At 42.9% G+C, this 24,470-nt stretch overlaps 2 protein-coding genes and 1 long non-coding RNA gene across 7 annotated transcripts; 1 reads left to right on the forward strand and 2 right to left on the reverse strand.

Annotated features, from left to right (window-relative positions):
• Positions 1 to 302: 302 nt before the first annotated feature.
• cetn3 (centrin 3) lies at positions 303 to 3,004 on the reverse strand. Of its 2 annotated transcripts, none has more exons than XM_049018868.1 (5): positions 2,503 to 3,004; positions 1,880 to 2,015; positions 1,682 to 1,796; positions 1,218 to 1,476; positions 303 to 836 (listed from the first exon to the last, which is right to left on the reverse strand). In XM_049018868.1, the coding sequence occupies exons 1-5, from the start codon at positions 2,517 to 2,519 to the stop codon at positions 758 to 760; spliced, it is 606 nt and encodes a 201-aa protein (XP_048874825.1). In that variant the 5' UTR covers positions 2,520 to 3,004; the 3' UTR covers positions 303 to 757. The 2 variants fall into 2 exon arrangements, with proteins under 2 accessions (XP_048874825.1, XP_048874826.1); XM_049018869.1 differs by having other exon boundaries at positions 1,285 to 1,476; positions 2,503 to 2,914.
• A 1,473-nt stretch (positions 3,005 to 4,477) lies between these two features.
• On the reverse strand, positions 4,478 to 8,068 carry lysmd3 (LysM, putative peptidoglycan-binding, domain containing 3). 4 transcript variants are annotated; one of them, XM_049018866.1, is made up of 4 exons: positions 7,942 to 8,068; positions 7,361 to 7,408; positions 6,393 to 6,668; positions 4,478 to 5,897 (listed from the first exon to the last, which is right to left on the reverse strand). In XM_049018866.1, the coding sequence occupies exons 3-4, from the start codon at positions 6,660 to 6,662 to the stop codon at positions 5,355 to 5,357; spliced, it is 813 nt and encodes a 270-aa protein (XP_048874823.1). In that variant the 5' UTR covers positions 6,663 to 6,668; positions 7,361 to 7,408; positions 7,942 to 8,068; the 3' UTR covers positions 4,478 to 5,354. The 4 variants fall into 4 exon arrangements, with proteins under 4 accessions (XP_048874823.1, XP_048874820.1, XP_048874824.1 ...); XM_049018863.1 differs by having other exon boundaries at positions 6,393 to 6,673; XM_049018867.1 differs by lacking the exon at positions 7,942 to 8,068 and adding an exon at positions 7,523 to 7,930.
• A 4,319-nt stretch (positions 8,069 to 12,387) lies between these two features.
• LOC125745734 (uncharacterized) lies at positions 12,388 to 23,940 on the forward strand. Its single transcript, XR_007398736.1, has 3 exons — positions 12,388 to 12,596; positions 12,691 to 12,815; positions 22,772 to 23,940. It is a non-coding gene; the product is annotated as an uncharacterized LOC125745734 (long non-coding RNA).
• Positions 23,941 to 24,470: the final 530 nt, after the last annotated feature.

Consider the following 24,470-nt stretch of genomic DNA (forward strand, 5'->3'; position numbering starts at 1 on the left):
GTCGGGCAAACGGGGATTTATTGGGGAGAGGGGGAGCAGGAAACATCTCACGCAGACTAACATCAATGACAGACAAGGAACCAGGGCAAGATGCGGACTGAAATACACAAGACGGAGCAAAATAACTAGACACAGCTGGGTACGATCTGGGAAGCACACGTGGATAATCAGGGGGGCGTGGCACACAGGAGGATCGTACGAGCCGGGCATGACAACAGGAAATATGGAAAAAAAGGTATCAAATTTTGATAAATATTCTCCATAGCATTGATGTCGTTGCGAAAGGAAAATTCTGAGAAATGAAAAATTCCTGTGTTTTTATTTTGTATTACTTACAACAAAACTAGGTACTGCAAAACTATACACAACATTTTCACATTCAAGAATGTTTTTTGAAAACGGTACTATACAGTTAAAATTATTGGCTGGTGTACGACAATCCACCCAGCAACAGTGCAACAGGATTAATTGGAAAAAAAAAAAAACAGCTGACTATGAACATTTTTTGCCTATGAACATGAACTACAGGATGCACAGAAAATGCACCAATTAAATGATTAGATGCTTTTGGTGTTTGGAGTAAGAAGCTTTCTGTAAAGTAATAAATACTGACAGTCCATATTGCAGTCCTGACAAACACTTTTTAAAGCATCAAAAGTGTCAGACGCCTGTCCGCGGCTCAGGAATTATCCATGCGAGACAGCTGTAGCGGTCCCGGCTTTGCTATCAGAAATGCAGCAAAACCAGGATACGGTGGTCACACAGATCCGTGATGCTGACGCCTCCTCTGCCTTACGAGTCTCCCGTCATTATGGAAATAAACTCCTCCTGGTTTACTGAAAGAAAAAAAAACGCCACAAGTAAGTCTAAATAAAATATTCAACCAAATTAAACAATACTCAAGCGGCATAAGTTTGTAGTATGCCAACCCAAGTTTTTTTCCCCTTAGGTTTTACATAAGCAATGAATACAAAAAAAAGATTAGAACCTAACACTTATAATACTCCAAATGCTTAATTAAAATGAGACAATTCATGTTCCGTTAACTAAATATATATGTCGAATCCTAATCCCTGAATTCCTGAAATATTAATTCATTAGTATGGAATGGGAAGTAAATTTTAAATAATAATATCACATCATCTTTCATCATTATCAAATTAACGGCGAATTCACGCGAGAATATTAAGGAAAGGGGAGTAAGCGCAGATAAGCACGTTTCTATCCGGCGTGGATCTGGATCTTGATCCCGTTCCCGATCCCGATCCGGCGGAGTGCCCGTACTTTCCCCATCCCCGTCCGTGTCAAACTCGTCGATCATGGCTCGCAGCTCCTCGTCTGATATATTCTCGCCCAGCTCCCTCGCTACCCGCCGCAGGTTTCTTAGGCTGATCTTGCCCGAGTCGTCGTCGTCAAACAGCTTGAAGGCCTTCATGATCTCCTCCTGAGGATCCCGCTCCAGCATCTTCTCCGTGACTGACAATTATACACAGAGCTTATTTTTTTAAAATGCCACGAACATACCAAGGAAGAACGGAATCAAGACGAAGATGGTGGTAATGGTTATCATTAATATTAGTAGGAGCAGTAGTCGTAGTAGCGGCAGCATTAGTAACAGCAAAATATTCGGTTTGTAAAACGAAAATAAAAGGACACATTTTAATGCCAAGGCAACACTTACCAACTTCATTAAAATCATCAAATGTAATTTTCCCGCTTCCTTCCCGATCGTAGTCTTTAAGTATCTTCAGCACATCCGATTTCTTCACATCGAAACCCAAAGCCCTCATTGCGACCTTTACAAGGGAGCGAAAGCGGCTCAGACCCCGGCGCCGTTACTCCCCGGCGGGAGACTCGCCCGGCCATGTGCGGCACTGACCTTCAGTTCGTGGTAATCGATCTCTTTGTCTTTGTCAGTGTCAAACAGCTCAAAAGCCTCTTTTATTTCTTGCTTCTGTTCCTCAGTCAGCTCTCTCCTCTTTTTTCTTTTTGTCCTGTCAGCGCCAAGCTCAGTCCTAAAAAAAAAACGCGTTTATGCATGTACCACCTCGTGATATTATTAATTATACATATAAAACGTTCATGAATGACTGTTGTTGTTATGCATGTAACACGTTTCTACAGAAAGCGTAATTTATTTGGTCCAGTTAAGGATTTAACCAGAACTGCTGCTGTAATGCATGCACGCGTGAATAAAGAAAAACATAAAACACTCAAGATAATATAAAAACAGCCAACTACCCCCAGCTAGCTAGACTGCACTACCGCTTCCCAATATGGCTCTTCGTTAAAAAATACACGAAACACACCAACACAAATCAAGAACAGATTAGTAAGATTAACATCAACGACCTTTCCTATCAATACTAGTTAAAAACGGTGGGCCGTTAAACTGTCTAAACTGAAATTACCTAGCAATTCTTATGGATCTAGCCTACAATGATCCCATTCAGTGTCTAAAAAATAAAAAACGATCAGTTTAGGTTTGTTCGACATGCTTACCTCAATGGCAAGCTCATTGCTTTCACTTTAATTATTATATACCGGTGAAATCAAGAGAACAGTTCCAGACAATACAGAGAAAAAATATAACTAAGGATTAGTACAGTACAGTAAAAAGTACCCAAGACAACAAAAAACCACAACAAATCCGTTTGCGTTTTGCTTCCGTTGCCGTGTTCGATTGGTTAGTGCACTTCGTCCCGTTATAAAAGGCTGATGGTGATTGGTGAAAATGATTTCGTTCCTTATGTACGGGGCTGCCAAATACTTTTCACGGTTGTCATTGGTTGGTCCATCGCCGTAACCCAATCCAAATAGTCACAGATATCACGACGATTGACGGCATACTGCAAAAGTGTTGCAGAACAGGATGTGACGCATCACTGCACCCAAAAGGATGGTCTTATAGTGAGGGCTGGAAGTTAATACATTGTGAGTAATACTACCATCTCATAAAATGTTACCTCTGTCTTCCATGCAAAATTAAGATATTTGTCTTTTTCATACTACTTACTAAAAACATTAAAACATACATCACTATCATTTCTAAAATTAAGTTTCTTTGCCCACCTGGCATTAAGAGAAATTAATATGGGTGAGATTAACTTTGAATCCAGTCATTAAAGCCTTACTCTTCAATGACAATTCATCCAGTTGCCAAACTGCTATTCATCATTTTGCAAGGAAAAATTTTTTAATCGTCATCATCATAATATTCTGTGCTCTCACAATTATTTGCCATATTTTAGAGACATGTGCATGATCACTATTTAAATTACTGGTATAATATTGGTATAATTTGTCAGTACTTCTTGGCTACTGCTAGGTTCCGTCTCCCACTCCCTATGTGTCAGACTATTTGCCAAAGCATCCTTGGGTCTCACTGTGGTCTCTCTGAACTCCTCCCATGCAGAAACTTTCTGACCACCTTCACTGTAACCCTTCTGATTCGTTATTACCATTCAGCTGCCGCAGGCAAACCCTGTGCAAGTACGGCCCTTAAGGTCGTCTTCTTCAGCTTGACAGCTTCCCCGCTACTGGTATCATTCAGCGAGCCCTTGGGTCACGACAGGAGCCAGCTGTCTTTTGCCCACAGCTGCTGTATGACCGTGGCTGTGAACGTGGTCCATTCATGTACAGTGTCCCCAACGTCACAAACACTCCCAGCAAATTCAGACTGCTCACCTGGGTCTTCCCCATCCCATCTGACCCCCGTCCCCCAGTGCTGATCAGGTGGTAGCTCCACCACTCTTCATCCATGGTGGTCAAATCAGATTATACAACTACAAAATCAATCTGTCTATATACACTGACATCTGTCTAAGAGCACTCTATGAACACGGCTACTACACTAGTGACCTATTTTTTCCATGCATGCCCCCCAGCAATCTCCACCGTTCACCACATGTGCACTGAAGTCTCCCAGCAGGATGACAAAGTGTGTAGAAGTTATCCCTTGAAGAACAACACCCGCTTTCCCTTAGGCTGGCTACTCCAAACCAATCTTTAGTACATAAACATCACCTGCACCTCAAGAGTCTATCTACCAGGAAAAATCCAGCTGAACAACCTGGGCAGCCTGGAACTCCTGGTATCTCCTCCTCCTGCCAGAGGTCTTTCACCATTTGGGAATTCCAGAGTAAGACAGACTCCAGCCCGATACATGGAGGTAAGACCAACTGCATCTATGTCCTGGACCTTTTCCTTCCTCACCAGAGACCTGGACCAGTACCTCCCAAAACCACTGGCCATTGGTCTGGTGGAGATGGGTCCTTCCCTCTCATACTTCCAATCTAAATGGCACTGCACCTTTCATCTTGGGGGAGGGGGGGGTGAGAGTGCAGAACATGATTCCTATGTTTAAACATGGAAAGTAGTGATCATAAGAGGTAATTACATAGCTTGAAAGCATGAATTATGAAGCCTGTAAACCAACATATTGTCCAATGACAACTACTTTGGATAAAACATGACATCATTCATAATTGTTTACTAATTGTGACACATTCAGCTAGGTCACACCAAAACGACCACGTTCAAAAAGATGAAAAAGGCAAAAATATGCAGAAGTTTCATAAAAACATCTTTTTGTTCTTTAAGGACTGCTAAACAATGGGTAGAGCTAAAAGTGAAATCATGCAGTTTATTATAAATATATATATCTATATATACACCTTTTATTCCTTTCTTTCAAATCTAAATGAACTTGCAACTGAAATCCACGGGGGAAAAGGCACATACTAAAATATAGAAGACACAACCAGAAGCAATTGCTGTTTAAATTACAAATGTAAATTAACTCATAAGTAACATAATTGTCATCAGATTTCACATTTTACAACCATGCCCTTCAAAAGCACTGACCATTAAAATATTGCCGTTAATAATTTTACAGAAAATTTACAAACCAACAAACGAAAATGTTTTGTTGTCCAAAATATACTCCAGGGTACACTCAAACAACATCTATACTGACACCAAGTGCATATGGTAAAGGGTTTTCACGTGAATAAATTATAGAATTAATATATTCCTGATATTAACCTACAGGCAGCAATGGGGGTGGTGGTGGCTGAACACATTTTTCGCCCACCATAAAATGTAGGCAATTTAAGAAAGTGGAATGTCCACATTTTCCACTCATATTCCTCAACCTCCATCTTCTCAGAAAACTCACTAGTGTTTCCCAGTTTGATCACATGTGCAGACAGTAAAAAGATCACGTTTCCGGCCAAGATTGCACTGAAACATTTTGGACTCCCTGCAGTGGGCTAGGTGTCCTATTTGCCGTGACCATTGAAAGAGGTGAACCACAAGCAGTCATTGAGGGTTCCTCCTTGGCCCCTTGCCAGCTATGTGAGCTTGCTGTTCGTTTGTGGCTGCTGGGCCTCTGTACTGGCGTGATGGCTAACGTCGTCCTTCATTAACACCTCATAGTAGAGCAGATAGAAGACCGGCGTGACGATGCCAACCACCAACATTATGGCCACCGCCATCCACCACCTAAGCCCCCAGTCGGCCCCATAATAGGGGTCCTTCCTTAGGGCTGGTCGGCGTTCGCCTTCGGCCAGAGGGTGCTGCGAGCTCAGGGAAGAGACGACCTCATTCAAGCTCCCCCGGGCTGGGTCTGTGGACTTCACCAGCTGCTCTATGTCCTTGTCTTTCTCTTGTAGGAAGCTGCACACGCTATCTGTAGATGAGGTGGAGGATGATGATGAGCACCTTGAGGAAGGACAGTCGACCCCGGCATCCAAATGAGGTTCCTCGCGGAGCTGGGAAGCCAGGCCATGTGTCTCAGTCAGGATGCTGAACCTCTTCACCGGAATCTTGATGGTACGCAGGGCGAAAAAATCCTGCTCTGTCAGAAGATTGTTGGCCCTTTTAATGTCTGCAACCTGTGAGATACACGAGAGCAACATACCATTTAGTCAAATATGCATTTTCACATAGCATTATGATAAATACACTCGGAACTTACACACAAACTAACATTTTTGCTGTAAAATATGCTGATGCATCAAGAAGTGCACATTTGAACAGCATGAACACAGGGAGAAATTCCTTCCCATCTGATTTACGACTTAAGTACAGGATGAAAGATCTGCCACATTGTTCCCACAGGGGCTACGCTTGTCTATCCTTGACCGGTTTACATCCCTGCAGCAGAAATATTGACAGTAACAAGAAACAATAATATCAATATCAAACGTTTAATTGAAAATGTATGGCGATCAGTTTCTTTTTCCAGAGGCACATCAGTGACACGTGCTGCGTTGACGCCACTGTTACGATGTCCATCGAGTGCATTAACTTCATTTAACACAACTCAAGTACGACATTAAAAAAAAAAAGACATTTAATGATTGACAGAGTGCGAGCGACTGCATTACCGAGCAGAAATACTGCAGAGAAATGGCATTCAAAGTGTCGCCCTCCTTGATGTCACGAACTAGGTAAACAATGTCATCCATCCTCTCTCTCGATGTGCTCCGCTTCAACCTCTCCTTCCCCCTGGGCCTGAGCTCGAAGGATTCCCCATCTTCTTCAGAAAACTCATTTTCGGAGACGAGACTGTTCCCAAAAGTGTACGTATGCCCTCCGTTGGAAGACTGTGCCATTGTGGCTGCATGGTAAGCTGCGTGTTGGCTTTTTCCTGCCATTTTCTGCTACTCTAGAGGGAAAACATACATGTTTATACACACACACACACACACACACAATGCAAGGTATCGCAACTATAAAAAATATGGAAAGTTTAAAGGCGGTTAAAAAGGTTTTTAAAAGGTAAAAAAAAAAAAAATAAAATCAGCAGATCCATGTTGTGTTCGCCTTGTCATGTGGACACCTGGTATATTGTTAGATGCACCTGTTTTGCCAGTTTAAGAGAAGACAATATGAACTTTAATGATCCCTGGGAGAAATACTTGTGCATACAGCAGCAAGGTACATAAAGTGCAAACAAACATGCAGTACAACAAAAGACAAAGTACAAGGACAGTACACATAGTGTAAAGGAATTTAAAAGGCTACACGCAACACAAATGGAACACCATAAATAATATGAAAGAAATGTGTAGAAATAAAAAAATTCAATGTATGCCATTGTGCATGTGTGTGTAATATGCGCAATATGCAAACAAACGGCACTGCATGCTTCCCGGCATCTTATAGGTGAATGTGAGGGCGAAGCTGCAAGCTGCAATTAAAATATGCAGCCAAAATTAGCTTATAGGTCATTCACGGAAATATACCCTGAATAAAAGTGAACAGACCAAAAACAACCAGAAAAAAAGTATCTTTGAGAAATCATTTTTAAACCAACTTTCTGGATGTTATTGCGATACAAGGTATGACTTACCTGGCTATGGCAGCCGACGACTGAAGAGAATATACAGCATTTAGAAACCTTTAAGAAAGCGATTAAAATTACGTTATTGGTTTTTTTTTCTTTAAATGAGCTTCATTGGCAGATAATGGAGACGCCGCAAAATACCTGACAACAGACGTAACAGTATTTTACCTTTGAAAGACACCATGACCGTCCAAGTACAATAGTTCAATACCGTGAAATAGTTCGCTAAAAATACACCAACGCGATCAACTGACGCCTGCTTTTGACCCAACACCCTATTCCACATCCTGAGATCCGGCGACATGTCGCAGGGTAACCCAGCTCATTCAGCTGCCGGGTTTTATCACCGGTACTCGGGTGTGCTGCAGATAAGTCTCTGCTGCACATTTATTAGCATTTCTCCGAATTTTTAAACAACTTGGAAACACCGGAGTGACGTCACACGAAACTCCAACTTAAGCATTTTGGACAGGAACAGTAACCTGACAACACACATAAAAGTCCTGAAACAACCTTTACAACCTTTCTACCCCCAGCAAACATCGACAACTGAGTAGGACGCTAACTCGTCAGCTGAAGTTATTTACCTGAGACACACAAAAACGTCGGCTGCTCCTTGTACCGGACCCGAGTGCGTTTGTTTAGCTACGCCACGTCGGCACTGTGCTGGCGTCATGACGTCACTTCCCGTGGTGCCGCCAGCGTTGTTCTTTTTAAAGGGTATTTTCGCGCCATTTGTTCTGTATTTCCCCGACCGTCATACCTAAGGAACTGCGACAACCGATAGGCGTTCACTATATCCGCCAGGGGGCGCCATTACACAATTTATATGTTCAAAAGCTCTTTTTTTAGCCGTTGAAAAGGGTTTTTACAAATTTTGTGTATACGATGAACAAAAATGACAAGAAAACTATTAGGGCATTTATGTAGAATTATAAAATAAGCTAAAATACCTTATTAAATAGCAATGCAATATTGTAGTTTATGGTATATGGACAACTATTTTGAGTGTGAAAATGCAGGAACTTCTTGATTGAACAAGTTATAGGCCTATACGAGTTTGTACACTATGTACAAGTAATCGAAAGCATGCAAGTTATTTTGGTCTCTGGGTTTGGTCCAAGATATCTCGTGCCTTGGCAGTAGTTGATAGTGTTTGCCCTTTAAATGGCCAAATTAATCGAACAAAAGATTTGCAGAGTGCTGAGTGTGTAGATGGGTCCCCTGAGACGGCTGAAAGGTATGGACAGGCCAGAAAGGCTGCAAACAATGCAGTTGTGGAGAGGAAGGCTTGTTTGAACAAGTTTGGAGAGGCCATGGAGAGAGGCTATTGGGTGGCCTGCAGGCTGTTTTAGCAAGCTATTCAAGGTCTCAGACGAGGGAGTGAGGACCTTACTCAGCCAGGGTGTGGAAGTGTAAACCAAATCTGAAGATATGGTCAAACTACAGGAGGAACTTCTTAATTGTTACATGTGTTCAGAACAAAACAATGAAATTTTTATGCCTCAGTTGCAGATAAGCGGTAAGAGGGTTAGAGGTAACATTTTTGCATCAAGACAAGCTAGCTGAGGTGGATCCGGCATTTTACCGGGTCAGCTGTTCTGGATACTTCCTCCTGAGCGGAGGCTCATGGTACAGACCTAGGACACACAGGAGGGTCTCCTAGCTGGCTTTGGGATGTTTGGGGATTCCTAAAACAAGTTACACTCTGTGACCTCAGACTGGGAGATCTGGTCTGATCTTGATGCACAATAACCACAACTCTCACCAGGGAAATGAAGGATGTGGAGAAGACGAAGACGAAAATTGGTGAAGATTGATGATGGTGCTAACAGTTTTCCTCAGCAAGAGGCAAAGTGTTTTTCCTCCGGCTCCCTCTGATCCTCTTAGATGGGCAGTGCATCAGAGTTCTGTCCAAACACCACAAGCACTAATAAATGACAAGGTTTTAATCAATGGCGATGTGATTAACTGGCTTCTGTAGCTCTGCATAGTCTGGGTCTGCTCCTCTGTCTTCCAAAAATGGCATCCGATTTATTTATGACACTCATTTTCACAGCTGTTAACTATTAATTATGTGGGATGAGGACAGCATACTTAATGCAGGTGGCCAGAGGCAGGACAAACACATTTGTTTATATTAACCAATCATTTTGTACGGCATCCCCTGTTCTGTCTCTTTTAAAACCCAAGCAGGAGGTCTGATTATGATGAATGCATAGCAGCAGCCTAGAGAAACTTTGGGTAGTTAGATGACAGAAATAACACCCTTATTATTATCTTCATACAGGTAGCAAGTTCAATGAGTACCATTTGCATTGCGTTGCAAGTACAATGTGCATATTTCATTTTCCTTTCCCATAAAGGAAAACACATACAGCAAACCTATACAGGTGAAAGCAAAGGTTGGGGTCTGCCTTTTGTCCAGCAGGTCCATAGGCCACGTTTGGGGTTAAGGGCCTTGCCCAAGGGCAAGATTTTTGGTTGCTACTCGATTCGATATGGCCAGAGGCATAGGAACGATATTTAATTTGACTTAATTTGCTCCCCTATAAATAGACCTTAGCCTTTAAATCATTTCCATCTCCCAGGCAAGGATTAGCCATTGGGAAGATCCAAAATTCCCTTCCCCAACCCATGGGGTTATATAGCCTATATACCAGGGTGCCCAACTCATTGGCTTGTTTTCGGGTGAATACAAATGATCAATCGATGGTTAACTGGTTCACAACCCCCCACAGAACCCCCCTCCCCGGTCAGTGGCAAATTCCTGAGCTGCTATTTGTTGCCAGTCCACCCATGCCCTCCCCTACACCATTGCATATAGCAACGTCCCGGATACAGCCACGGTCCCCTAACACTGACCCTGGTAGGTGGTTAAAAGAAGCATATGTTTACGGGCTCATATCCTTTCAAAGTTAGCTGCTGTTACATAAATAAAGCGTGGAATGTGATTAGATTCAGTAAACACCTAAAAATAAGACATACCCTAAAATGGGCCAGTGTGCCGAAAGGTCCAAAGGCGTGAGCAATGTAAACAAGCAAATTATGAAATGTCAAAACCTGTTGGATAAGGAGTGCAATGCTAGGAATTGTTCCTCTGTCCTATTTGGTCACCCTGGGTTAGACAGCTGCTGTGTCAGAGGGAGTAATAAAGGTTGAAGGGTGCAGCGTTATCAGTACCTGACCTAGGGTTTCGGTTGCAAAATAACAGCCAGAATCTCCGTCTGTCTCTTGTTGAGATTTATGGCAAACCCTGTTCTTCTAGCATTGAGCAATATCCAGCACCAGGTAAACACAGTAAAATGTACACCGTCAAAATGTCTTTCGATTTCACAATCTGTGGAATCACCAGCGCAAATGACATCCCGTCCCACAATAGAGCTATTTATTTCACTTTCTTCAGAATTTGACTTTGTGACATCATGACTCCTTGCCAACTTTAAGAGAAACCCTCTGTAGTTTGTAGCAGCTCAGGCTGTGTCCTGGTATCGTCTCCCTTCTAAGAGGAGATTACAGTATATACAGGTGGGTTGATATGTAAAAAGGACTTTTAATGAATTTTTATTCCCAGCGACTGAGGAAACTGGCTGGGACGGGGTCATTATGAATCAACAATCAACTAGGTTTTACCTTTGTTATTACAAATGCTGAATAAGGGAAATATTGTGTTCTGAACAGCATGTCTGCCATCCAGTTTGCAAGGCTTGCATCTCAGTTCAAAGTTGAACCAGCTCTTTCTATTTTTAGCATAATTACATTTTAAAGGTCCCCTAACAGCCAGACCCTTTTGTAGTTAAGAACAGGGGTAGGGTTACGGTTTAAAGTTCCTGGAGCTCAACAAGCAATGTTTCATTCTGCTGAAAATACAAAGGTTGTGGGTTTAAATCCCTCTAAGCATGTATAAACAGCAACCTTTCCCTCTAGTGTAAGTTGAATTGCATAAAAGCATCAAAGAAAATGATGAATTGTGAAGATGTCGATTTAATTGATGTTCATTGAATCCAGCATAAATAGGAAAGATGGCAGTTAGACATTTATCTGTAATTGTAAGGCTACCAGTTCGGCTCAATGTTTAGCTTAAATCGTTTCAAGAAAAAGTATTTAATTGGTTATGGGTAATATTTAAATGTTTCTTCAGATAAAGGCATGATAGATAACTCGGTGTAAGCTACTAACATAGACAGGGATTTCCTCTGATGATTTAGCATTTTATTTATTGAATCTTAAAACGTATGATGCACTTGGCTTTGTGTGACAATATGTACTTGTTGGGCTCTGCTGTCTAAACGTTCTTGTTGGACTTGGTCACTGGGGCACATTTGAATAGTTCCTTACTTTACTGATGTGGATTTATGATAATGAGGCTTCAAACCCATGCTGCAAGTTGAAGTACAACCAGGTAGGTTGTACTATAGTCTCATATTGAGCATATCGAGGGTCCAGCAGCCGAGTCCGTCTGGAAGCCTTGTTGTTCCCAGATTCCGTGTCAGAAACCGCTGCTCTAACCCACTGCCCTAGCAACCCATGCAAACCCACGCCTCGCGTTTGGCCTCAGGTGCTTCCACACGGGAGCGGCGAGAGAGCGCCAAAGTAAACAGCGCCGCGCAGGGCACGCCGTCCTCGCACGAACCCATTGTGAAATCTAAAAATATCGCAGGCTGGGAAAGGTCAGCCTCGTCGCCGGCGCTCTCAGTGCTGCAGCTCCCGCCGGCTTTCTCGGAGGAGACTAATTTGGCGCGCGAATCACATGTCCCTCGCGCGACGGGAACGCGCAGCGCCGCGAGCGCCAAACACCGCGACAGCTCGCTCAGGTGATCTATTGTGCAATTATGGAAGCGAAAATATTTGGCGGTTATTTTTAGCCGTATTATGGGAAATGTTTATTTCTTTTAGTTGAATGACTTGCTTAACTCGGATGAATAGATCCGTTTCGCCTGTAGGCTATGTTGAGTGTGCTCTTGTTCCGTGCAGCATCTGTGAGCTTGTTCAAACGCACACACGTGCGCACGCGGGCACGCGACCTTCCCCAGCCCCCAGCCCCATCAGCGTCACTTCGCGTACATGGAGGGGGTTCCTGACAGAGCTGTTGGGGTTCACTGCTGCCTGCGGACTTGCCTTCCCTGCAGGGACTCACAGACTTTACATTCACTCCAGACAGACCCGCTTGTTATGGCAAAGTGCATCATTAGTCATTACACTGTCATGCTTAAACGTCATGCTTACCAACAGTCAACAACACGTAAGTATTACATGTTTCCACTTTTAATAATCTATTATTAAAATTAAATTGCAAGACGAATTTTAACTTGAAATCTTCTGGAATCTTTATACAGAGACGATAACGGAAATTTACAGTAGGGGGCAGTGTATTCCAACTGTACAGTATTTTGGCGTCACACAGAATCCAGTGTCTCCTGTTTTCCCCGAAGTCTCCCGTCCGCCCCGCAACAATAATGAGGTAATCTATTGCTCACCATCCCCCTCGGTCCAAACTGCCCCCCCAGCAGTCACTGGATGTCAGCAAAAGGATGCAGTTGTTTATGACATTTAACGGCCCGTAACAGGCAGTGCATTCCTGTCAATGACATTTTGTTTTTTTAGGCTGATCTTTAAATTTACTGTAAATTTCGTAACGATCTTTTAAATGGTCCCAACGACATGAGTTCCGAAGGTGGATATAACATGTAAATGCGTCATCATAGTTTGCGCAAAGATTAACATTTGCAAGCACGCAATACAAACGATTGCATACTTCCTCTGAAAGGAGCCAGGCCTGTTTGAGGATAAGCTCGGGAAAATCAGGGGAAAACCTTGTCTGGAAATGTATCAGTTTACTGCGATTATCGCGTGCTGGCCACTTTCACAAACAGCAGATTTCCCAGATTTCCTCGGGCATATCGCCAGTGAACTCTAATCGGCTGTTTCGAGTTATGGTTTGGGATGAACTTGCTGCAGTCCTGGGTTTTGTTTGGTCAACTGTGGTTCGGTACTCTTTCAAGTTTACTGCAGTTTTACTTTTTAAATAGTTTGTAATAATAATAAAATTATTTTTTTTTTAACAAGTTGAAATACTGTTTTTGTTTTACTTTTGTATTTTATTTTGGGAACACGACGGAATTTGATTAATACATATTAATCTAGAGTCTAGACTGGAGGCTTCCAATGAGACAGTTTCAAAGAAAGCTGAAAAACGTGACACATCCCCCAAGCAAAAGCATATATCAATTAAGGGAAAAAATGAGACAATTATCAATTTGTATTGGCAGTTTTATAAAAGATTAGCAAAGTGCTACTTTGTTTGCTAGCATGGTGAAATTGTCAACTTGACTGGTGTTTTTAAGCAAACATAGAAGACAAAGTTAGAGAAAGATGGCATAGAGGGAAGGGTCACCGAACCACTAAAAACACAAATGGAGAAGAACATCAAAAATGTTGGGAAAAAAACACAGAGAAGCTAAAGCATTAGCGCCGTCCACAGCCCCCGTCTTGTACAGGTGCTCCTGCATTGGAGGGATCCTGGTAATAGCTACAGATATTTTTGGGAAACTCGGAAGGGAAGAACTGTTTTTGTGCCTCTTCTAAAAGACAAAACCTGTGCATTTTAGTATAATCGCTTTATTCTTAAAAAGATAACATTTCTCACTACAAAGTGATCTGGTCCTTTCAATGTGTCACTCTATCGCAACTAATTAATGCTTTTATTAGTAGGAACATAGGCTTGCTCTACATTCAGAGTAGCTACTAATCGCAAGAAGCAGAAGTTCTTTGCCTTTCACTGATCTATTTACCTTTTAAGTTACCTTGATACAGGGCTCCAGGTAAGGGTACATGAACAGCAAAGCTGGCCGGTGTTTAGCTGGTGATGTGCAGTAACGATTTAATGAAACGCAAAACCATTTCATCTAAAACCATACAGCAACTTTTCATAATTATGAAGAGATACACAAATATTCCTATTAAAAGATTTACAGTATATATGCACCCTAAACAATTTGTTTACTAAATAACTGTCTAATTCCACTTTTTATATTTCTTTATATTTATAAACATGTATATTAATATGAAGAAATGAATTGTATACGAAAGCCTTAGACAAACTCTACATACTGAGCCGTTTCTTCAGTAGGACGGATCCTTTACTGCAAGTTGCTGCCTTATCTGCCTATTTGCTGATGAGGTTCGGACAGTTAAACTGTTTTCAAGAAGATCCATCTGGGCAGCAGCTTGATGCTCACTTGGTGGAGATAAGCCCAGCCATATGGCTGAAGCCTCAAGATGAGTGTTTCCCTCACGTATGCCTTTCTTCCTGAAAGGTCTTTAATAATAATAACTGCAATTATGCATTTTCATCAATGAGACGAGAAGAGCTTTGTGTCTGAAACAAGATCCATGCATGGAAATAACTGTTTCTGTGCTTCTACTTTTTTATTGTAAAAAAATCTTTAAACACGGTGCAATGAAAAAAACAAAATCGTGCAAAGACCTACAGATATGGATGATTCCCAGGCTCCAGCCTGGCAACAAAATAATCCTTTCTCATAAAATGCAAAGTGGGGAGGGGGGTGCTGGGTTTGTGACTTTTAAGCTGGAGAAGGAGAAATGCAGCCACTCTGCGATGGAGCGCTCATGCGGCGAGAGTGGCCGGCCACTAACAGGCCTGCTTCTTGTGCTGGGGATTTTCCATCGGCGTCGGTGTTGATCATGGACTGGAAGCAAGGCAAACAGAGGCTTCGGCCGGCCAGGCCAGAGTCAGGGAGAACTCGGCTGTCTCAGCATCCCTCTGTGTTCCTCGAGGAAAAAGTGTAGCCTGCGACTGAATAAACAATGGGTTTTGTTTTTGGAAAATTCTTGGCGTCGGAGACCTTTTGAGTCTTGATTCTCTTTGGTTCCATCAGTGGGTCTTTCCACGTTAATCTTCAACGTTCCTTATAAAGGTATCTTTGTAAAAAATAAGCTGTATGAAAGTGTATAGCTGTAGTTATTAAAAGTCAGTTGAAGGGATTATACCTGAAATCGGCACATATATGACCGCAGCTAACGTCAGTATTTGTTACAATTACCACTTGCTGCAAATACCACAAAGTTCAAAGAAGGACTTTTAATAGATCAAAGGTCACTTCCAGTCATGTGATCATCTGCTAGAAATGGTGGAGTTACAAAGACTACAAAAAACTAGTTCCAATGAGAACCAAGCTCTGGAAATATAATAAATAGTTCTTCGTCTCTTCTTTGACGTTTCAGTGTCTTGCCCATATCAGGAGAGGCAGTCTCCTTATTTGACTGTAGAGATCTGTGATTGGTCATTTCTGTCGTTATCTCTAATTACTTTCTTACTCCTTATTTTACACTTTCCCTTGAATAAATTACTTTTTTGTCTTGGTGTAAGCATGCATGGCTTAAAACACAAACCCAGTTTAAGATAAAGCGAAGGGAATTCCTGTCAGTCTGATTTATAATGGGAAAACTTATGGTCTGTCCTCATACAGACCTCAGTGTACTTATCAGACCCATCAGTGATATAGACAGACCATATAAATAAACATTTTTTCATAGTTTAAGCCTTAAAATACCCCTCCCACATGCTTTAAACACATGTAAACTTATTAAAACACACTGTGTAAATGCACATGATATGTGCATGTCGGGCTAAGGATATGAGTAACATAATAATAATAATATGTAATGTATATGTGTGTGTATATATATATATACACATTGCAGAGAACTCTGATGCGTCGGGAAAAAATCTGATATAGCGGGGTGTGATAGCTGAACCGCGATATAGCGGGGGATCACTGTAGCGGGTCACGGTGTGTGCCTAGATCCCATCGAAGAAGGCACCTTGAATTGTATGCCTTTCTATAGCAGGATGCACACTCACACATTTAAGGAACACTAATTTACACATAATCAGTTATTTTGGGCTGTGCAAGGAAACTGGAGTAGCCAAAGGAAATCTTTATAGACATGGGAAGAGCACACATCCCCACACACAGAGACAGCAGCAAAACCGAACCAACAATCTTGGCAGTATGAGGAAAAAATGCACTTCGATTTCACCATTAGGCTGCTGCCTGGAGACACAAGCTGTATGTAGGGATATCAGTATGCTGAATATTCACAAATCTTACTACAATGCTACAATGTAGATACCCTGGTAAGAAATGTAGGTATTTTTTTTCAGACTTTGTTAACAATGTATTCAGCTGATGGGTTAACCTGAACATTCTCTATACATTAAACTGAAACGCGTTTAGGGTTATTTGTCTGGAACTTCCTGTACAATTATTTTACTCCAACTGCAGGAAACAGAGGTTGTCGTATTTAATTTTATTTATGTTCTCTTGTCCCCCAGTAAAATTTGGTATGTTTCAATCCCTTGAGTGTTATTTCAGACCTAATATAGATAAATTGATGGCACATTTTCTCAGAGGCGATATCCCAAAATCCATCCATGCATGCAAACATTCTATTCTGCATTGCAAGCATAAAGCAAACCTGTGCTGTGAACTGGAATCATGGAAGGCATGTTTATGTGCTTTATTAATGTCATCAAGCCAAAATGCAATCATTTATCTGAAGGGCATGACGAAGAGTATAGACATTGTAAATGCAATTTTAGTTTCTTTGAAGAGCAGCTTCCCAGGTTTTGCCAGTTGCTTGTCTAAGAATACTTTGACCATAGTCAACTGAGAGGGAAGGATACGTTGGGTAAAATATGGAGGTTAAAACAATATACTCGAATGAATGAAAATACAATCCTTGGTGATGGTTGACCTTGGTTCCTTCGATTGACAAGACTTTGCGTTCTGTGGGCTGCTTGAATGTGGGAATGGAGGTCTCTGAGCGAGACGACTAAAGATCGCGTACAATGGAAATTTCCTCTGCCCTCCACCTCGGGCTGCGTGTGTCAGATACATTTAATGTTCGTCATACAGATGGCAATAAAGCAGGTTTACCCAGTGCAATCAGACAGTACTGGCTGTAAAAGATTTTAAAAAGTTTACACTTTGGCAGCACAGTGAAAATGCAAGGTGAATTTAACCTTGCGGCTCTGCATGGATCGTGCTATAGAGACCAAGCTGTTTTACGGAGAAAAGTTTTACCTAGAAATCAAAAAGCTTAGCTAATTCAGTTAAATCGAACAGCATATTTTAGGCATTTGTTATTAAATTTCTCTCATGATTACAAAAAGTCCTGTATGTTTGTTCATGTGAACATCGTACTACTAATTCTAAAGAAAGCTCACATTGTCTTAAAGGGAGAGTCTTAAACCTTCTTGTGTGTACACTGGATTTCTTCGTCTTGGACACTGTGAGCTTTTCTGGTAATAAAGGTGTACAAAGACTTCCCAGAAATTACTTTTTTTTTCTTTTAAATCCCCAGCACTGGAAGAATGATCCAAATGTACTCATGTTTATAAAAAATATGCAGATGTTTTCTGAATTAACGACACAGTTAGCTTTAATTCATACCGAGGCCCCATGAGTTAGGCTTTAGCTGTAGAGGATGATGTGTTATGTTACATGACATTTCCTTCCTTGCGTAGAGTGGTACCTCATTTAATTGACCATTGTAAGGCTAAGATATTGGCCTCGTATAGCATTTGCAGCTTATCTGCAGTGCATCTGCAGTTAAATATTACTGCATGTTCCATCCCTTTCATACATCAGTCGCTTGTATTTATTTATTTTAGGACTTCTTATCTAGATGATTGCAAACTGAAGAGTCTTAAAACACAAGGGACAGTATGATCACTCTTCTCTTTTAGTCGCTGTGTCCATTTTTGTTTGCTTAAACGAATTGGCCTTCTAGATAGAGCATTGGCATATAAACGCATGTTGGGACATGATGTTCAAAGGAACATTGCTGGTGACAGTGAAAGTTGGATTTGTGCATTGAATTTCCATGTTTATGACTCTGTACTAGATAAAAGGTGGGTTGATGGATGGAAGTATTTATTTATTGTGGAACACTAGGCTACTCTGAAAGGAGTGATCTAGATATACATGCGCTAGGTAATATGCAACTCAGTGTTTAACGCTGAAGTTGTGATGAGTTGAAACCGCCAATTCCTGCACCACCACAATCCATATCCACTCAAGGCTTATGTTTAATTTTAAATATAGAATACAAATACGGAGGTCGTACAAGATGGGAGGATTTGAAGCCTAAGTGAGACACAAACAGTTTTGCCTGTCAAGAGAAGCCAGCATTTCTCCAGATATTTCTCCAGAGTTCTGGAGTCACGGCATACATCATGAAACCATTCCGGGGCGGAAAGTGATGATCTGGGAGAAGAAGAAAAATGGAAAAAATGAGTCAGGGATTAGCAGGGCTGGTGAAAAGGACCACAAAACCTACAGAAAATGCCGCCAGCCCTTCACAGAATCAGTCACTTTTCTTATTTACATTGGCGGTCAGTTTCTTGTATTGGTTAAAGTAATCCATGAATCCATCCATCTTTCGAAAGCTTATCCGGTACAGGGACATGGAGGCCTGGAGGCAGTCTCAGGAAGAATAGGGCACAGGGCAGGGGTACACCCTGGACAGGATGCCAGTTCACTCCGAAACACTTCCCCTAAGTATTTGTTTTAAGGCAGAAAAAGTTGCCTGTTCATTAGCTGGCTAACGATGATATATTAGTAGGCCTGACGTCAGCAGGCCCTCTTGTGGGAACCTTTGGCTGGCTAGCAGTGCTGGCTAGCAGATTTTACTTATTGTCAGAGCGTGTGAGAACGTGGAGAGAGGAAGTCCAAGAGCCCACTTCCAGTGCAAGCTGCCTGGGGGCAGGCTGGAGGCGGGGGGGGCGTCGACATCCCCTCTCAGGCGTCTCATCTGCATCCAGGCCCCCAACCTCGCTGCCCATGAGAAATGGATAATAGCCCTTGCTGTGTGTAAGTTGACAAGGACAGCTGTCGAGAACATTTCGGGCCACAGTTGCACGATACTTTATATTTCCATTCAACGCCAATGAAACATTTTAGCAATTTTTCTGTTATTCTGCCCGTGGATATGAAGAACTGGAACTACTGATTAAATACTGTTACATTTCAATGATGCTATCAAATCCAAAGGAGCTTTTTATTTTAGGATTTTTAACAATACATATTGAAATATCTGCGACATCATTGACTTTTTTGGTTGCCGGATTTCCACTTGTCCCTCCACCATGCGGAGCCTTTGTGGAATTTATTATGTACGTTCTATGCAAACAGTAGAATCTGGTTGTTCTCCTCTGGAATCTCGGGTTGTGTGGATCGGCCACCTTGTCAGGGAAGAGCTCCAGCCATCAGAGTGGCTGGATGACGACTCGATATCAAGCCCCCTGGGGGAGCTTGTGATTCAGCGCCTGTCGTTCGGACGGTGGGGGGAGGGAATAGGAACCAAACCATTCCTCCTTCTACCAGTCTGGGTCTCTAGAGAAGTGACTCGTTCTCCTCTTCCACTGATGTCATATCCAGAGGAAAACAGATAGGGAGCAAGGGAGAGGAAGGAGAAGCAGTGGTGCGACATTTTGGGCTTAGCTACCTCCAATCTAGCCTCCCCAGAGGCAGATAGAGTAACACGCGCAGAAGCCATAGGCTCCATCAGGTTCATGACGTCTGTGGGTGTGCATTCCTTGCCACAATGGTCCTGAGGCTGAGTTGTAAGGAGGTTTGGGGTGACACACTAGGCATGTGGCTTGCAGTACATCCCCGAGCCACAGGGGGCAGGAGTTCTCTTACCCCCCTGTTTATACACTCCAAAACAAAGAGGTTCGGCAAATAGGTGTTTCGAAAATTTCCTTAGGTGTGTTTTCCCTGTGACTTTCTCCCACTGCATTGTGCCCTGTGCATCATTGTGACCTAGTGCTGGATACACTTTTATAAGACATTAATAGAGAATTACTTGTGTTTTCCACCAAGAATTTACTGCACAACAGCTTGCATATATGTCAGCGTTTTGTATCCATGCACCTGGCGATGACTGAAGCCTTGTGCTTATCTTACTGCCCCCTTGTCTACAGACAGACCGTGACAAGATGAAAGGAAGAGAGCGTGACACTCACTCAGTCACTCAGACTGCAGTTATCCCTGCCAGGATTTATACGTCTCTACTGGAGATTGCTGATGGGCATTGTTTTGAGAGGTGCAACAAACCTGCTTTTAAATAGATTCGGAGAATGTATTAATAGTTCATGAATGATGTCAGGCAATGGTTAGCATCAAACAGGTGTCTTCAGTTGCTTGTTGTGACAGTTATTCAGTCAAACAAACAACCAATAAAGACACTGAATGCAGGGGAAAGTGAGTCACATGCTGAACTGAACACAAAAAGACCCAGATAGCTACTAATGGGAAAAATGAAAGATTACATCATCTTCAAAGAGGGTGTTTGAATCCTGCAGAGACGGCGGTGCATGGATGGGCTGTACTGCTGCTTTGTGGCTTAGGGGGTTAGGACATTGATCAGTGGGGGGTTAGGACTGATCAGAAGGTTGCTGGTTCAAATGCCAAATTTGGCAAAGTGGTTTCACAGTTGGGCCCTTGAGCAAGACCTTCAATCCTCAATTGGCCCAGGGACTGTCTGACCCTGCCTTCTCAATCGCTTTGGATGAAAGCATATGCTAAATAAATAAGTCGTAAAGCCAGTATTTCGTGATCAAAGCAGTTGAACCTGAGTGTATGTAGAAAAGGGTGGTGTGGACTGTGGGTGGTGCTGTGGTCTTATACCACCAAGGTGGGTGCTTCAGATCAAACCCCAGCACTGTGTTTGCCTGGAGGCTGAATACTTCCCCTGTTTCCTCCAGGTAGCCCAGAATCCTTCTGCAGTCCACAGACACCACAGTTAGGTCTCTACATTTCCTGTAGTGTGTAAGTATTTTCCCTGAATTGTGCCCTGTGCTTCCTGGAATAGACCCGGTGTGACCCTTTACTGGATAAGTGCTTGTGGAATAATGGTGGATTTGTAGAAAAAGGCTGAAGATACCACAGACGGTTCAGATCTGAGCGCACAGGGGAAGCTCGGCCTGCAGGTCGCTGATGGAGCAGCCGCAGGAAATGCGTAGCCGGGAAACCCAGACGTGCCGTGTTTGTTTGTGTATGTACGCACGGAACCATGTGTTTATGTGAACCATACTCACCCCCCGAGGCAAGCCGGCATGTGGCTGTATTGGGGGGGGGGCTGCGGGGGGTCATGCACGCTGTCCCGCTGCCCAACTTTCCCCCGTCACTCCCGCTGAGTGCAGAATGACTGCCGTGCGCCTCTGCACTCGCTGCCGCTGACTTTGTGCCAAAGCAAACAAGACCCGGACAGGAAAAGTGAGGGGGGGGGGGGGCAGCAGTGTGCCGTGTGCTCTGACGCAGCGCCCATGTGGCCCTGCGGTCGACGCCGCACGCATCATACCCGTAGGAGCCGCTCTCTTCCCAGAAGTCTTTCCGTTACCAGCAATAGTGTCATGCTGCAGAGCGCAGGTTCATCCGAGGAGACTCCATTTAAACCTGCCGCCCACGGCGATCTGCACTTTAATACTCCGCTACTTTAATCAGATTAAGCAACTTTTGTGCAGTTTTCACATTCAGTGGTTCTCAGTCACGCTGAACTTGCCTTTGATTAACTGTAATCCTTATTTAATATTCATTTGAATTGATCAAGCATTAATTTGTATTCAGTGTTATTATTCCTTTAACAAATGTTGTGGTGCTCCTGCTTAGCATGTAGTTCGGATTTCACTCAGTGTCCAGTGTTCTGTCTCAGGCTTCAGGCCTCCAAACGGCGTCTTTGTTGTTTTCATGATTACATCCATCCACTTTGCTGCCAGTCGTCCTTCTCTTTCTCTTACCTCAGGTATTATAGTTTACAGTAAACTGTGTTTCTCATCATCTGTCCAAAATAAGGCATCGGATGTAAATTAGTATTTTCCTGCCCGAAATATCACTTTGACAGGTGAACTTACATGCAGGCTGTCGACTCTAAACTTGTATTAGTTCCTGTCGGATTGCACTCTCAGAACCCCTCACGAAGGCCAGTTCCCCAGTTTGCTCCTGTGTAGCTCAGGGTGTGTGACCTTATCAGGGCTGTAGCCCCAAAGGGTCATTTCCATGGTCCCTGTATTTTGTCAGTTTGGTCACAAAGCTCTCAGTATTATGTGGTTCTGGATATAGTTCTGTAGCCAGTATCCTTATACCTGATCCAAAAAGGATATTACCAGAGTGCTGCCATTGGCCTACACAATGCCAGCATGGCCGACTGTAATCTGAAGTGAAATGTTGCCTCAGTCTGTGGTATACTGTGTCAGTGCTGCCCTACACCTGCCTCAGTCTGTGGACTACTGTGTCAGAGCTGCCCTACACCTGCCTCAGTCTTATTTAGCCTCAAATCCTTTTTTAAAGTATACGAGCGTCTTGGTATTCGTAAATTTTTCTTTTGCAGGCCTGGTTTTGCCCTTGTGGAAGACAAACTGCCACGAAAAAATATCAACGTTTCGGCTGGAAAGAAGAGATTTGTCAGCAGGCCTCGAAGCCTCCAAATGAAGGCGCCGTGGTCAACTGAGGAAGGCACGAGGAATTAAAGAACGGCGTCTCTGTAACAGCAGTGGCACGTCAGCTATTCTAATCTAGAGCTTTACCAACCGAAGGTGGTAATAGAGACGGGAAAATAGTTAACCTGAGCCTGACTGTTTGTTCATTTCGCAACCGAAAACTGAGAACAACCCGGCACCCACGTTCAACAGGCTTCTCGCCATAGACGAACATCACGGTAGGCGATGCAGATTCCCTGCAGATAGGCTGGAGTATGCCAGTCGAATGCATGGTGGGCAGGTTTAATCCTAGATAAGGTAAATAATAGGATCATAATAAGAATGGAATGTAATCAATTTAGATTTGAGAGAGCTTCTATGATGCTTTTCAGGGCACCATCTACTACAGGCCTCAATAATAAAACAAATATGCAGCATCCTAATGCAAGAGATTGCTTTGCATCTAACGGTGGACGCATTTTTACACTCGCCTTGAAATTAACTGACTTTTTACGGCTGTCGACAACACACAGAACAGCCAGAGCTGTTCTTCTCTTTCGGCAGAGCCTCGAAAGATCGACGGAAAAGCGGGACACAAACACAGGAAGACTGTATTGCGGGGCCGTGTTTAGAAAGTCTAGAGATCGGTCTTCTCGCAGAGGATGAGGATTTTTAAGAAAGTCACGGGGGAGGAAAGAGGCACAGAGTGGTACTTCCTGGGAAGAGCGGTTTATTTTTAGGGGCTTGTTTGTTTTTTACCTCTTATGTGCCAACGGGGACAGTCACAGTCACTTTGGTGCTGTGTTCATTACTCTGCTTATTTCAAACATGTTTCAGAGACCACAAATATGAGATTACCTCAGCTGTAACTATTTGGAAATTCCACAGAAGATATTTATATACCTTCATGCCCATTCATCCATCCATCTTTTAAATGTTCATCCGCAGACAACTTACTCTATGAAAAAAGAGCAAGTTGTGGGAGGCGTAAAGTCAATTTCCCTACGAGGATCAATAAAGCATCAATTATTATTATTATTATTATTATTATTATTATTATTATTATTATTATTAAGGTTGCGTAGATCACATTTGGGGACCAAAATGTCTCCAAAGTGCAGTAAAACCTGAAATTTCATTACTTTTGGGGGCATTTTTCAGGTTCCCATTTAGGCCCCGGGTCGGGGGTACGACCTTTCTGTGTGGAGCTCGCACGGTCTCCCTGTGTTCGAGTGTGTTTCCGCCAGGGGATCCGGTTTCCTCCCGCAGTCCAAAAGTGTGCACAATAGGTTAATTGGTGATTGTAAGTTGGCCACGTGTGTGTGTGCACCCTGTGGTGTGTTGGCGTCTGCCCAAGGTTGGTTCCTGCCTGCACCCATTGTTCCTGGGATAGGCTCTGGTCCCCCTGTGACTCCGATAGGATTAAGCAGTTACGGTGATGGATGGACTTATGGCTAAAGTTAGGGCTGGTTAGGGGTTAAGGGTGTCGTGGCTGGGATTCACATTTCTCCCATAGAAATGAATGGAAGGTCTCCATTTAGTTAGGTATGCCATCGTGTGTGTGTCCCCTCCCCCCCCCCCATCATGCTCTGGCGTCTCGCCCAGGGTGTC

The sequence above is a fragment of the Brienomyrus brachyistius genome, chromosome 7 (genome assembly GCF_023856365.1).
Source record: "Brienomyrus brachyistius isolate T26 chromosome 7, BBRACH_0.4, whole genome shotgun sequence".
NCBI lineage: Eukaryota > Metazoa > Chordata > Actinopteri > Osteoglossiformes > Mormyridae > Brienomyrus > Brienomyrus brachyistius.

Excerpts from the sequence above, each read along its gene's own strand:
- cetn3 (XM_049018868.1), bottom strand. Across the intron at positions 1,797-1,879 it reads TCGATTACCACGAACTGAAG|GTCGCAATGAGGGCTTTGGG; the intron begins GTCAGTGCCGCA and ends TCCCTTGTAAAG. Across the intron at positions 1,477-1,681 it reads TGATGATTTTAATGAAGTTG|TCACGGAGAAGATGCTGGAG; the intron begins GTAAGTGTTGCC and ends TATAATTGTCAG.
- lysmd3 (XM_049018866.1), bottom strand. The coding sequence starts at position 6,662 with ATGGCAGGAAAAAGCCAACACGCAGCTTACCATGCAGCCACAATGGCA. Across the intron at positions 5,898-6,392 it reads CTCTGCAGTATTTCTGCTCG|GTTGCAGACATTAAAAGGGC; the intron begins GTAATGCAGTCG and ends TGTATCTCACAG.